The sequence below is a fragment of the Rhea americana genome, unplaced genomic scaffold (assembly GCF_003343005.1).
Source record: "Rhea americana isolate MKP2758 unplaced genomic scaffold, rheAme1 scaffold_222, whole genome shotgun sequence".
NCBI lineage: Eukaryota > Metazoa > Chordata > Aves > Rheiformes > Rheidae > Rhea > Rhea americana.
The window spans coordinates 407,050-422,575 of NW_028186337.1; the positions used below are offsets into that span (position 1 = coordinate 407,050).

General features: G+C 37.7%; 2 protein-coding genes across 2 annotated transcripts in view; both read left to right on the forward strand.

Annotated features, from left to right (window-relative positions):
- Window positions 1–5: 5 nt before the first annotated feature.
- LOC146595510 (nucleolar RNA helicase 2-like) lies at window positions 6–15,412 on the forward strand (the record flags this gene model as incomplete). The annotated part of the gene is made up of 14 exons (XM_085305584.1): window positions 6–437; window positions 1,689–1,764; window positions 2,318–2,496; window positions 3,848–3,965; window positions 4,860–5,045; window positions 5,572–5,717; window positions 6,687–6,836; window positions 8,705–8,866; window positions 9,313–9,432; window positions 10,238–10,311; window positions 10,544–10,703; window positions 10,987–11,121; window positions 13,770–13,814; window positions 14,825–15,412. Coding segments are annotated over 14 exons (2,187 nt in total), but the record flags the coding sequence as incomplete, so codon positions are not given.
- LOC146595511 (nucleolar RNA helicase 2-like) overlaps window positions 15,295–15,526 on the forward strand; it is a 14,547-nt gene continuing 14,315 nt past the window's right edge. The window contains exon 1 of the mRNA XM_085305585.1: window positions 15,295–15,364. Within this exon, the coding sequence (XP_085161711.1) occupies window positions 15,295–15,364 (70 nt within the window). The remainder of the gene's footprint in view (window positions 15,365–15,526) is intronic.

The window sequence follows — 15,526 nt, forward strand, 5'->3', positions numbered from 1 at the left end:
GGGCCGGGCCGGGCCCGCTGGCGGCGGCCGCGCGCGGCGAGGGGAGGCTGTCGCCGCGGGCGAGCGCCGCGGTGAGTAAGCGGCGCGGGAATCTCCGCTCGCAACTGCCGTGCGCGCTGCCTGCCGCGTGCTTCACGCGCGTGTGTTCTCGCTCGCCCTGGGCGCACYAGAAGGAGAAAAAAGAGAAGCGGTCGAAGCACCACGAGAGGTCCAGGAGGAGGAGGTCTCCGTCGGATGAAAGCGAGCAGTCCGAGGATGACCTTGATTCCCCGAAGCTCAAGCGAGCGCGGAGCGGCGATAAAGAAAACGGCGACAGCAGGGGGGACAGCCCGGAGCACCCGCGGTTATCTGCGCTGCACGTGAAGTCCGCCCACAAGAAGCGGCACAGCAATTCCAGTGAAACGTCAAGCGGTGACTGCGACAGTGAGCAAGAGCAGGTAAAGCCGACGGTCCGTGTAGCTCGAGGGATGTCTTTAGCTTTCGACTCCTGCATTTGCAACAAGATCACATTTATACCAAGTTACTTTCAATTTTTGTCCTGCTCTAGCCATTGGGGAGGCTGCTGCCGCTCTTCAAGGCCTAAAGCTAACTGACCTGTCTTTTGTGTCCATTATTTGTGAAACTTCAGCATTCTGCGAATGCTCCAGTTACCAGTGTGGCATGGTTCCTCGACTTCGACAGCCTTAACGGCGTGGTAACCGCTGGCAGTCGGACAAGCTGCAGTGGGATGGTGCTTAAAAATGATTCAGCACCATTAGATGTGGTTTTAATTGCCAGAAATATATTTTTAATTGATGTGTTTTTGTTAGTGTGAGTTCTTTTCTGATGAAATAATAATTAGTTGTTTTTAGCTACTAGAAAAAGAAAACATTACATATTTACCTGTGTGCATACTTATTAAGTAGTAGTTAATGTGATGAGATGCTCCGTAATACAATAAAATATATTGTCATGCTTGTAAATCTTTTTGAGCCTTTAAGAATGACTTTATTTTTTATTTTTTTCTGAATAATTTTGCTTGATTTAGCATCTTTAAAATTGTTTGATGAATCAGTTTTTTTAGAAAGAAAGCATATCATACTTACAATTTGCTCTAAAAACCGTTATACCTGTATTTTTTGTTGCTTGTTTTTGTTTCTCATTCCAATTGATGCCARACAGAGCCTCTAGAATTTCCATAGTTCAGCATTCTTTTCTCTCCTTCACTGCTTAAATCACTGTACTTTTAAAGTGATATGCTAGTAAGTAGGAACAGATAATAGCGATCTGCCTTTTAATGTTACTCTTTTCAGGACTGTTTTCTGTGTCTGTAGATCGCTGTACTATATTTGGGAGCAGAACATAGTCTGTAGACTAAATACCAAACTTGGTTCTTGCCTGTTACAGCAAAGTATTCTAGGCCATCAGGAATTGTTTAAAAATATTATTTTAAAGCTTACTGGGATATTTGGTGCTTAAAGTTATGCTGTTAGATATGAAACTGGGTCTTACCACAGATCATTTTCATGCAACTTTGAAATACAATATTTAGCAAAACAAAGAAGGATCTGCAGYTGTATTTGTGATATTGTCACAGAAAATTTAACCTTTGGATATGACATTTAGTGCCTATGCCATTATTTTGAATTTTCTGAATGATCATATGATACTCATGTGGAATGGTATCTGAATTGTTGTTTACTGAACAGGAGTTGAGTGAAGAACAGAAAGAAGGTGCTTTTTCCAATTTTTGTATTTCCAAAGGGACTGTTCAGCTGCTTCAAGGTAAATTTCTTGGCGTCACAGAAAATAAATGATTTTTTTGTCATGTTTTCTTTATGCTCAACGTATTCAGTCAACATTTGAGATGGGCTCTGCTTGTGTGTATGCAAGCACAGATGTTACACAGAAGACAAAAGTTATTTCTATGCGAATAAAAGAATAATAGGTACACTTAGTATTCTGGACATTAGTGTGGCTGAATYAGTATGAAACTGAGATAGAAATGAATTTGGCATGAAAGTAAAAGATCTGCTTAGATAGATGGAGAGTATCCCATAAAGCCACAATATTTTAAGACCCTTTAATAAAAGGATAGTAACACCATCTGTCCAAGCTAGCAGTATCTCTAGTGATAGAAAGCTGGAGAATGAGTTAGAGAGTCCCAAGGCACTCTTTAAGTTAAAYTCTGTAATGAAATGTATCAGTGAACGTGATGATATAGTCCTGACTTACTCTAGAGCTGGTGAATGTTCTGCTTGGGATGACTTCCTCTGAAGAGTATGCAAGAACAACTGTAACRTGATTATATTAAAGAAGTCTGTTTAAATTGCCACAGCTCGAGGAGTAACGTACCTGTTTCCCGTGCAAGTAAAGACCTTTSACCCAGTGTATTCTGGCAAAGATGTAATTGCTCAAGCACGAACCGGAACTGGGAAAACATTCTCTTTTGCTATTCCCTTAATTGAAAAGCTTCAGGCAGACACACAAGAAAGAAGAAGAGGCCGTTCACCAAAGGTAACTACAARTTATAATGGGTGTTTTTGCTTTGTCATATTTCTGAGTGATTCAGATTTTTAATCTACCGGAAGAGTTCTTCAGGTCTGTGCAGGGATAAGCTAACCCATGTTAAAGACTCTTTGATAGCGGTGTTCATTCGGGCTGTACCTGCATCCTGTGCTGCCTCATGCCCTCTGATCAAGATCAAAGAGCAGTGTAGCTCTGCTCACTTGTCAGTTCCCTCTTGCTGCTTTTACAAGAAGACTGACACTGCAGGGATTTGACCTGTCACTAGTTATTTTTGGCCTCTTCCACTAGAGTCCAGTAGTCACTGGTATAAAGCAAAGATCCAAGAGGCTGTGGAATTTGATGTTACCAGTTTAGGACATCTCTGGATGCCTCTTTTTTTCCCCCCAGGTTAGCAACAGATTAGAGACTTTGATTAGTAAAAGACTGTCTATTAAGCATATTTGTTTAAATAGCAAGTAATGGAAGATTTCGAGAACAGACTTATCTTTCATTAGGACTACCTCCAGGAGTCAAAGCTTTTTCTCCGGAGGATGCAGGCACATTACTAGCTCTGTAATTTCTGCAAGGGAATACAGATGTGTTGTGTATCTCCTTTCACAAAATTCTTAAGATGACTTCCAAAACTAGATGGGGCAAAGCAGATCATACCATCATTAATGGGGGGAAAGCTCACTTGGTCTSTTTAATTCATCTTGTCACCCATCTCATAGATTAATTGAAAGTTGTATTGCAGAACTAGAACCAGATGTTTTATCCATATTCAGAGTCTTTACATCTGCCAATCTAAGTAGATGGTGACTGAGAATGCTGGTTGCAGATTTGGCACATTTTTTTTGCAGAGAAAGGAAAGCTTTCTTCAAAGAAGTCAGGTCTTAAAATAGAAACGTTTTCCTGCCTCACTCTGCCATAGTACACTGCTTCTCACTTTCTTTAATGTGATCCATATTGAAAGAAATTACAGAACAAGTATTTTAAGGTTTCTTCTGTTGAGCCACTGCTACCAGATTTGCAATCAGTATTAAACTAAAGCATATACACATCCAGAAGAAAGTTTTTATAGTTGATATATTCTAGAGTCAAAGTTAGGTAAGATTTAAGTACCTCTTGTATTTTGCATTTAAAAAAAAWTAGCTTGTCCTAAATGAATGTGTGCTGAGGGAGATTAATGATGTTCTGAGAATTTTAAGCAGTGTATTTTCCTGATCTTTGGTTAGATAACTTTATTTCAACCTGAATTGTTTTTTAATGGTGTAATGTTTGCACCTAAACTGAAGTCTAGTGGCTCCTTGGCAGAAGTTTTGTTGAGAGAATCTCCCTATATGGTTTTGCTTCTATCTAGGTATTAGTTCTTGCTCCAACGAGAGAGCTGGCAAACCAGGTTGCCAAAGACTTCAAGGACATCACAAGAAAACTCACAGTAGCTTGTTTTTATGGAGGAACTCCATATAATGGGCAGAGTAAGTGACACTTTTGACCAATAATTGAGATATAGATTGACTGGCATATTTGAAAAATGCAATTGACTCTCCCCAAACACATGCTTGTGTTCAAGAGCTGGAGAGCGTTCATGGGGAAGTTGGTAGCTCAGTATGTATCCTTCCATGGTGGGAAATAAGCATAGTTGTCAACTATATTCTTAGTATTCTTTGTCTGCTAATGTACTGTAAACCAAAATGAAAGAGACTGTGTTTTGTGTGTTTATACAGAGTATTCAGTCTAGGTTCTTGTAAACATTTATATTAAGTCTTTGAGCTGTGGGTGGGTATGATAATTTTTTTTTTTGCCTGATAATGGGATTGTATGTTCAGAAGATCTGTAAATTGGAGGAGCTGCGTATTCTGACTGTGTAGTTACGCAGTCTTGATAGTCATACAAAGAGCTAGTCAGTGTAGGAATGAGAATAAGGTCTTTTGTCACAATAGATCCATTTTTTTCATTCCAAACTTAGAAAAGAGGTGAATCACTAATTCAGACAATCAAATGAAGAAATATTTTTTTAAAAAAAGGTTTGTTGTAAAAACAGTYGGACAATTTGAGAAGAGCTCACTTTTTCCAAAGTATGTCTAAACATACTCCTTTGCTTAATTCACACCATGAGGCGATGGATGGGGGATGAGCAGTTYTCCACATCTTCAAGAAGAGCAGTAGTGCTTCTGCCTATATTTACTACTTTTTCCCTCAATTTCCTTGTCTTCATCATTTGCTGTAATATCAGTTTGTGAGGAAAATTGTTATATGTTTTAAAAAGCTGTTGTCTCATTATTACTCAGTTGACAAGTCTTTCTAATGTAGAGAATGCTCACTGGTTCACTGCTAACTTCTCTTCTGCTCTTTCCTGTTTTTTTAATCAGTTGATCTCATTAGAAGTGGCATTGATATTTTGGTTGGCACACCCGGTCGAATCAAGGACCATCTTCAGAACGGCAAGTTGGACCTTAGCAAGGTGAAACATGTTGTCCTTGATGAAGTCGACCAGATGTTGGACATGGGATTTGCTGAACAAGTGGAGGACATATTACGAGTTGCGTACAAGAAGGGTAATCTCAATATTTAAACAAATAGTAAGGAATATTAGTAATTATTATTCTACTGAAACTCAGGTATGTTTTCCGAAGCTTACAAGCTGGCTTTATCTTGAAAAGACTTGATAGTATATTCTAGGAAATGTGCTGTGAAGGTAATCTGTGAGGAAGAGTTGCAAAACTGGGAGTCACTCATAGAACCTTTGCAAAACTTAAAATCCAGTAACTAGAGATTTTTAGATAACTTTGACACCTATCTATAAGTTGTACCTTGTCTCTTCTGATTGAAAGGAATCATAAGCTTTTATGCCCTTTTCATCACTTGAAAGCAGACTGAATTTTTGCTCATATCTTTTTCCCTAAACTTGAAAATTTTTCGACTTTCTAGAGTTTTTTTTTTCTCTCCCTGTTTAAAAGTAATTTTCACTGTATATTTTACATACTGAGATTTGATTCATATTTTTAAAATTTTTTGAGAAACTAGTATACCTCTATAAGAGGCAAGAAACCAAGGTTTTGAAACATTGTTCTGTTTTTTAAGATTCTGAAGACAATCCCCAGACGCTACTGTTTTCTGCAACTTGCCCACATTGGGTGTATGATGTAGCTAAGAAATACATGAAGTCTAAATATGAGCAGATTGACCTCATTGGGAGAAGAACTCAAAAGGCTGCTACAACAGTAGAAGTGAGTAACCTATCTAATGCAGAATATTTTCAGTTGTCTTCCTTTTTCCTTTCTGCCTGAAATGATCATCCCATCCCAAGCTACATTATCAAGAAAATTGCTTTGAGAATTATTTTTTAGGCAGAAGACACATCACAACTATTCACACTGTTCCTAGGTTTAGGATTTCTTTCTGCTCTTACTGCATCCAGTAACCCTATAGACTTTTAGTCTGCTATGCTTCAGTTGTTGGTTGTTTCTGCTTTCAGAGAAAAGCAGGACGTGATTTTATCTCAGAGTTGCAAGCAAAAGGCATACATTAACCAGGCTTTTTTAAATTACCACAGACATCACCACTGAATTCCGGTGTTTGGCATAGAGGAGGCTTTTTCAGACTTTTTGTTTTTCCCCTTATTAGGCCTTTGCTTGCTATGCCATAGCAAGAAATACAATGCATGTATGTTAGAGGCCTGAATTAGTTTTGTTTACATGATAAAGTAAGGTATTTGCTTCTGTTTAAATATTGTCTAACAGTTATTTTGACTAACCACTTGTACACGTCACAATTGTATCAGTAGGATTGAAAGACTCTTAATCTTGAGTTTGCAAAGAACTTGTAAGGCACTGTTTGTTAGTATCTCTTTATCTGACATAAAGCTGTAGTTAATAGAAATTTGGTAAATTCTGCATTCTTGACTGTCCACCAGAGAAATACTAGGTCATCTCCTGTTTTTTCCTTGCTTTACAAAGGTAATGTATAGACTGCCACCTTTTTTTTTCTCTTACTATAGTTACTTTGCTTACTGTTAGACTAATCATGATGGACATGGGGGCCTTGTGGATTATGCAAGTTGCAGGAATGTGAGTGAGCATGTTTTGTCCCTCAAGAAACTGTACAACTCTCTAGTATTTGTGAATTTTAGTTTCAAATGTATTGAAACAGAAATTTGTGGTTTTATGTAAGCTAAACATTGGAATTCTTTTCCACAGCATTTGGCTATAGAGTGTCACTGGTCTCAGAGAGCTGCAGTTATTGGGGATGTCATTCAGGTCTACAGTGGCAGCCATGGGCGGACCATTGTCTTTTGTGAGACCAAAAAGGAGGCGAATGAACTGGCTTTGAATGCTTCAATCAAACAGGTATTTTTTCTTCTGTATTGAGTAAATAAACCTGTCACAGATATATCAACCCTCTGTTAATTTCAGACCAGTGTAAAGTTTGGAAAAGTGATTCTTCAGAGTGGATAAGGTACATTTTTGCTGGCAGACTGATGCTTTCAAAACTTTTAAATGCCAAAAATCTCTTAAAAAAAATCGTTGAAAGTTTATAGCATAGTCTTCAAGACTGGGCTGCACTAATAGATACTGGGCTGTATTTTTTTTTTTAAGAGGAAAAGGTCTCATTGACATTAAATGAAAAAGTTGCAAATTAAATTATCCTTCAGAAAGCACTCTCTCTTGGGTTAAAAAATGGTAAGAAGAAGATTTGAGAGCTACTAGGATAATAGGTCTTGGTACTGGAATAGCACTTACAGAGCTGCAAGGCCGACATTAATGGTTTTGGGCTGTATCTGTGTTTCATTAAGATGCTTATTAGCTTTTAGGAAGAGTTTAAAGGTCTATACATAGAAATAATTTGGTCTCTCAACTCTTGCGAATGGTCTTTAGTTTATGCCTGAGATTTTTGCCACAGCATTCTTTAACTGTGGTGGAAGATAACTGGTTGATGTAGTGGTGTGGCAATGTCTAAGATGTGACACTGGTGCTGCTTGCTCCTTTATGGTGGTGGTATCACAGCAACTTCTTCTTTTGTTTGTGTTTTCRTGGAGGAGATGGGTTACCGTATGTCTAGAAAGCAGTGTAGCATTGTGTTTCTAGGGAAAGGAGAAGCTTTTTCATCTGCCACAACTGTGTTGAGGAGTGTTTCTCCCGCACTCCTAGATGACCTCACTAACAGCTAAACCTGAGCGTGGAGCCTTATCCTGCGTTACTGGTGGTGTTAGTGATATCAAATCTTGCATAGGCAATGCAGAACTCTGATCTTGGCAGGTAAGAGAAGGAAATTACTTAGATGTTTCTGATTCAGCATTTTAATGCTTGCTAACAGAATATATCCCTGTTACCTCTTTCAGGTGACATTAATCTAAAACTGTCTGAAAATGATTTTTTTTTAACTCTGAAGTGATCCTAACATCATGTTAGTATTTTTTTTTAAATCACTCTGTTTACATGTGAAAAGCATGGAAGCAAGCTATAGGTAAAATATTGTCAAATATGAAGTGGAGAAAAAATGATTTTAATTAGTATGTTTTGGTCTTTTTATGTGTGATTGCTGTGATACAGAGGGACTTTCAGAATATTTGGATTAAAATTTTTTTTTGAAACTATATATATATTATATATTATATATATAAAAATATATATTAAAATATATATATAAATATATATATAAAAATATATAAATTTATTTATATTTATATATTTATATATAAATATATAAATATTATATATATATATATATATATAAATATATATATATATTTAAGACAACTTCTATTTTTGACCTTTAATTGGTAGAGGGGAAATTGATTATATTAAAGGGGAGTAAGAAGTAACCCTATTTTGGAAAAAGTGTAAAGTTGAATATTGTGGAGGCCTGAGGACATTTTGTCAAAGATGCCTATTTGGAAACAACTTCAGTCTTGCACGGAGGGCGTGGACTGAGTTGGGGCACAGTTGTTATACCCATCTTTAATTACTGTGGCCTGTGATAAGACATTCATTGCTATTCTACTTTCCTTACATTGGTAAATGTCTATTAAAGATATGAATAAGAAGCACTGAGTAAATATTGCAAGACACCTAAAATATAAATTCTGATAATTCTTTTTTTTTGTATCTTGTCATACAATAGCTATTGCATACGATATATTTGTAGCCACAAGTGGCCRTAAAATGGAGTATTATTTTGGGTTTTTGTACAGCCCTGTAATAATACTGTTTTTCAGGACTGCCAGTCATTGCATGGTGACATTCCTCAAAAGCAAAGGGAGATAACACTGAAAGGTTTTAGAAATGGTGTGTTTAAAGTTTTGGTTGCAACGAATGTAGCTGCCCGTGGTTTGGATATCCCTGAAGTTGACCTGGTTGTGCAAGGTTCGCCACCAAAGGTAGGAGATGGATATGCTGGGTGTTTTGTAGTATAAATCATAGTCTTGTTTTCAAGACCTCAACAATGAGAACACTGGCTGAAGTTTCAGTGAATTCACTAATAATGTCTCAGAAACCATGTTGCACACGTTGACATGCAGGAGCCRTGAGTGACCTTGTATAGAGGTATACACACTCAAAAGTTTTCTCAGGTTTCCTGTGGTGACGCCAAAACAAGGCTTAGGTGACCCATATGCATGATTCTGGCTTTCAAACCATGTTTTTTAGAAGGTTATGGAAATGCTTACTTTTCTGACTTTAATTWAAAAAAGCACCGTTTCTCTGACTTCTCAGATGCAATTACTGTGCATTATTCAGGCTTAACTGGAACAGCTTCTGTTAAGTTATGAATTTAACTTTGAATGAACTGATATAATTGGATAAAATAAAGATATTTATTTTGAAGGATGTGGAGTCCTACATCCATCGTTCTGGACGCACAGGTCGAGCTGGCCGAACTGGGATCTGTATCTGTTTTTATCAGCGAAAGGAAGAAAATCAATTAAGATACGTGGAGCAAAAAGCGGTAAAGTGTAGTTTTTTGCTAGTCGTGAACACTAAAATGTATTGTGATAGGGTAGCATATCAAATCATCATGCCTTATTTTGTTCAATAGTTTGATTATGGCATATACCTTATAAAGGATCTACTTGAGGCTCAATTTATCTTAGAGAGTTTGTGTATATAGTCATTTACTGTGGAGGAGGCAGCACACTACCAGTTCTCATACCCAGGCATTTTCAGCAAATGCMAGTGAGATTGTACCTGTGGAAATGAAAAAAGCTAGCAGGATTTCAGTTTACTTTTCTCCCTGGCTCATCGTGTGATCAGTGATCTCCATATCTGTAGCTTTATTGAGAACTGTTACTCTGATTTAAGCTTTGTGCTGTTCCATATGATAGCTTTCTCACCGATTAAGCATTTAGTTGGGATGAAATGGCTTAGTCTTAGGCATGTAAAATTCAGGAGACCTGGATTTAGAAAGGCTGTGTAAACTGTACGTTAATCTGATTTACTTGGATTTATAATTTTGTGTAGAGTATATAGGCCTTTTCTTCTGGAATAGCCAACATGGTTTCTGTTCATTTGAGTTTAAGGCTACTGGATCATTTAAACTGACCTTTGTCCACTAAATGCTTTTAAATGGTACCAATTTTCCTGTGAGCTTAACTTCGTAATTTTCACTAGCAAACGCAGAGAGATAAAAGGTGAAAAGCACAAGAAAAATGTRAAGTATAAATGTTTGTTTTGTTGGAAAACAACAATATTTTTTGTAGAACTCCGTTATTTATAGGCTGTAACTTTTGTCTGCATTTCACTGTAAATTTCAGGGCATTACATTTAAGCGTGTTGGTGTTCCTACTGCTACAGATATAATAAAAGCTTCCAGCAAAGATGCCATCAGGTATGTTCAGTGACTTAAGCCCCATTATATCTTTTGTATCTTTCTAATTCAAAATGGCTGTTTGAATTGCTTATTGCCATCTCTTTGTAAGAATGCTGATACCAATCAATAACTGATCTCTATTAAAGCCCTAGATTGCTGTTTTTTCTTCTGTTTGAGTCTACGAGTCTACTAAATACCACTGTGTAAAATTTTCTCCTTGTCTAGCAGTCTTTTTGCTTTAAATACTTAGGTGTCTGGATTCTGTTCCTCAAACTGCTATTGAGTATTTCAAAGAATCTGCTCGGTGGCTAATACAAGAGAAGGGGCCAGTTAATGCCCTGGCTGCGGCTCTAGCCCATATTTCAGGCGCTACTTCCATTGAACAGCGCTCCCTGCTCAACTCGGATGCTGTAAGTGTGTTTAGCTTAACAGTTGTCTCGAATTTGAAAAACTCTGCTTTAAATATATAATTATCTCTTTATGGTTTTGTTTATGGGAATTGCAGTTAAACCACAAAGAAATACTTTTTTAGTTAAAAGCAGAAATATGAGAGAACAGTATATTTATAACCACTGTAACAGTAACCATTTTAAAAACTTCTTTTATAACTTGTGAATAAGCAGGTTTCTTATGCGTGGTAGATGAATTGAAGCTGTGACTGAATGAAAAGTAAGAAAATTTCTTACTCTTTAGGGATTTGTTACAATGATACTACGCTGCTCAGAAGAAATAAACAATATGAGCTATGCTTGGCGAAGTTTGCGAGATCAGTTGGGTGACGATATTGATAGGAAAGTGAACAGAATGTGTTTCATCAAGGGAAGAATGGTAAGCTTTTTTTGTATCTCTGCTACTGTTCTCTCTTGTTACAGCCTTTTCTCAGCAACTACTCAGAGAAATATTTGTGATGTGGTGTTCTTTTTTTTTTTTTTTTTTTTTTTTTTTTTTTTTTTTTTTTTTTTTTTTGCCATTCAAGGCCCTTTAGACAAGGACATGATTCTCTGGCAGAAGGATGGGCCTAATCTATCTCATTAGCGGTCATCGTGGGGATGTAGGGCTCTGCTCTGCTGGCATGTTAAGGAGGTAGTACAATGCAGTATAACTGTGAAAGTCTCTGTAGGGATAACTATATGGGTAAAAGGTGTACACAGTTTACACTGTACCTTTATGGTTAAATGTAGAACAGGATTTCTTGGTTAAATGTAGAACAAGATTTCTTAAGACACTGTCAGTTCTGATAATGCATATCTGTCATTTCTGCCACCTAAAACTGAAAGATCAGAAAATTATTTTTGAACTGTGTAGATTACATTGTTAAAACCACTATAGCAAAACACAATGCAAGACAGTTATTTTAATGAATCTAATTCACTCTTTTCTCTTGGACTTCACATACATTTTCACAAGGGTGAGAACATGCATGATCAGTCTGAGTATTATTTGTGGTGACACAGAGGACAAGGGATGCTGCCTGTTGAGTCCTCATCATGTCTTCTGTTTTCTTTAGCAAACATATTGTGCCTTTTGTACCCTTAAGGAGTTGACATTGATCTTTTTCCTTTTCATTACGTTCTAATTTTGTAAGTTACTAGACAGTATTGCTGATTTGTTTTTCCCCTTTTCTGGGTGTAGTTTTCATTTTCTTGATCTAGGTGTGCTGAGAAGCTGTACAGATACCGTGATCTTAATGACTTACTCATTTAGGTGCTGTCAACGCATGCCATTCTTTTTTCTCTTCTTGTGCTGTTACTTTGCTCGTGCTTTCATATACCCCTACATTTTCGTTCATGTCTATGTTAAAGTTTCTGTTAAAAGATCTCTGTATAAACACTTGGTAAATGATAACTAGTTAGTTGTATTTCCCTCTTTTCTCTATGGTTTATGTTGGGGTGGGGCAGTAGACAAACTAAAAAGACCTCAAAACTGTTTGAAGACGTTGTGAGGACACTTGAGAGACAGATGTTGAATTAACTTTCATGTAGAGATCTGTAATAGAAATGTTAAGATTGGTATGAATGGAGGTTGAACGTAAGGGGGTTTGGRAGTATGAAAAAGAAGGAGATGAAAGAAGGACTAGTGTTGATGGCACCTAGATTAGCAAATCATCAAAAGTGCAGYGCCTCTATATGCAATGCCACGTACATGCACAAATCTGGAAAAGTAAGAGCCTGAAACAAGGGGCCGCCTACACCCCAACTAAAACAAAGGACTTCAGATTCTAGCAATTAAGGAACGATGTGGGCACATAAACATCGGAGCCTTAGGACATCCAACTAAGGAAGGAGAAGGATGGTCCCAGTGACTTGCAGAGATGGGATAGGGTGGAGATAAACAAGTTCATAACCACTGTCAGCTCCTAAAAGACAAAAAAACAACCCCCCCCCAAACCATTATGATGCCTGAATACTAGACAGACTGCTTGGATGCATCTTGATACTTGGATATGAGATTGAGTGAAATTGGTGGGTTGTTTTTTTTTTTTTTTTTTTTTTTTTTTTAAACAGTCACCATCCCTTCCTATGAAGTCTTGCCGTTGACTTTCTCACAACGTTGCAACGTTATTTACTATATTTAAAATGATTTGTTTTGTAATTTGTTCCTTTTAAATTTTCTATTTCCTTGGAGGCAGCATGTGCGTTATGAATACATGCATTYTAAGGCTTCTTTCTAGCTTTAGAACAAGGTTGTATAATTGTAAATGTTTTAAACACGAGTTTTAAGGTGTTTCTTAAAATCTTGACTTAGRTGCCTTGTGTATACTCTCCTACATTCCACCTTTGTAAAAGCTGACCTACACATTTCACATTATGAATTTCATACGTAGTCTACCAGGTTTCTTGTCAAGACATTTCTGATTTTAAATTTTGACTTACAGGACATTCTTTATGCTAGTGAACCATTTTACTACCTCTGTGACTCTAAAGTTTCCTTTTAAAGAGTGTCCTTCTCACTTGTTATTTGATATTGGCTTCATTGATAAGACTTCTCTTATTGCCCTTGCTTCTGTTTCTGTTCAAAGCATTTTTCTGCATTTGATCTGCTGAACACTACAGACAGTTTTCCATACCAGAGTTTCAACTCCCTATATCCAAACTTCTGACTTGAAAAAATTTACAAAATGAGTAATGCACAAGTCAGCAGACCACAGCTCAGGATGGAAGGGGGTTAAAAGCCTGTTAAAGAGCAAGGAAATAGATATTGGAAGCATTGTCTATGCAGAGTACAGGAAAAAATGCATAAATATTTGAGAAAACAATACGGAAGTGCAGGTATCAATGTTGTGTGAGACACTGATGAAACTGTACAAAGATTTCAAAGCATGTTATGTCTTCGACTTACTGCTAATTGTTTTATCAATTTGAGATGTAAAACGGTTTGTTTTAGTACATAGGTGGGTTTTTTGTGTGTGTGTTTCCTAGTCGTAATCAGTTAGAAAGGTGAGATTTGAATCYATTTAAATTATTTTCTCTTTTTAGGGTGTGTGCTTTGATATTCCTGCAGCAGACCAAAAGGAAATAGAGGTAATGCCTTCATTGAAGTTTCTGGTTACAGCAGACTAAATGAAACTGGCTTGACTGGGTCAGACTGAAGATTTTATCTAGCCTGTATCCTGATTTTTATAGTGGCTGAAAGGGATGCCAGATGAAGGATCAGAAGATCAGAACAAGCATATAGTGATCATTTCTTAAAATATTTCCCTGGTCTCCAAAAATCTGTAGCTTGAGACTTTCCAGTGAGAATAGTGTTGGTGTGAACCTCCCTATCCCTGTTACTGCTGTGGGATTGTTTTTTTTTTTTTTGTAGACGTGTTTCATTACACTTAAGAGACCTTTTTTCCATGTTACTATTCTCTTCACCCAGAATTTCCTGTACAGAAAATTAAATTCCAGATCAGATTTTTATTTTGGCAGAATTAATATTTTTATGACAAAATTCCCTAGACTTCCAATCTTTCCTTCAGGTGTTACTCCCTTAGTGCATCTCCATACCCTCATGCATTTGTTCACTCTTGAAGCAATTTTTTCTTCTGGATTGGAGGTTAATCAAGGAGTGGGATGAGGCTGGGGTGTTGGAGGATCAGTAGGAACTCTAGCTGCACTCCTATCGATGGAAAAGTGGGGGAAGAATTTACTGATGAGGCTGCTCTGTAAATCCCTAAGGTGAGCTTCAGTTGAGTTTTACAGTATCTGATGGTGTTTGGGTTTGTATTTGGGTCGGATRACGGCTGCCATCACAGGGGTGAAGCTCTCGGGGTGAGAGCTTCTGTTATGCAGGCTGCTGACTGGCCCTGGTGTCACAGACTTGTGGTCTGCACAGCAGCATGCACAACAGCACATGTCCTTGGACACCTGCAGCTTTTTTCTTAAAATCTTGAGACCTGCGTTGACCAGTTTAGTTAGAAACTTAAATACCTTGTATTTGCTAATATTCTTCCCTCAATTATTCAATCAAGCTGATTTTAATAATTACAAAATACATGGTATTTGTATTCCTCGAATGTAACGTGGTATGTGTGACTTTGTTTTAACAGGGAAGATGGGAAGATTCCAAACAATGGCGTTTGTGTGTGGCAACTGAGTTACCTGAGCTGTTGGAATCGCAGCGAGGAGGAGGAGGAGGAGGAAGCGGCCGGAGTTTCTCGAGCTCCAGGAGTGGGAGGCGCGGCGGTTCTGGGAGAAACAGATTCAGAAGCAGAGGCCAGAAACGGAGTTTTGACAGAGCGTTTGATCGCTAACTTCAACAATGCAGGAGTAGAAAATAATGRGACTGAAGTATTTTATACCACATTCAAATAGGCTGTTCCTGTATGTTTGTACCACTTTGAAAAAAATCTGTCATTCAGATTTTTTTTTCCCTCAGTGCTACTTTGGTCATAAGTAAGATCCTGTTCACTTCAAAAAAGAAAAAAAAAAGAAAAAGAAGAAGAAAAAGAAAAGCAACTTTCCCTTTCTTGTATCGTCATCTCGGCTGCGTGTAAAAGCTAAGCCCGTAGTGCTCAATATGGCTGTTGCATTCAAAACCTGGCTCATTCACTGTATAATGTATAGACCTCAACTGCCGGTTGATCCCTGTACATTTTCAAAAAAGAAAAAAAATAAAGTATTATTTTACAACTTCACTTGTACGCGGACCGTGCTGTTTCGAAGGGGCTGAAGCGGCGCGTGGCCGTGGCCGCAGAAAGCGGGCGGGGGCAGGGCCCGGCGGAAGGGGCGGGCCGGGCCGGGCCGAGCCG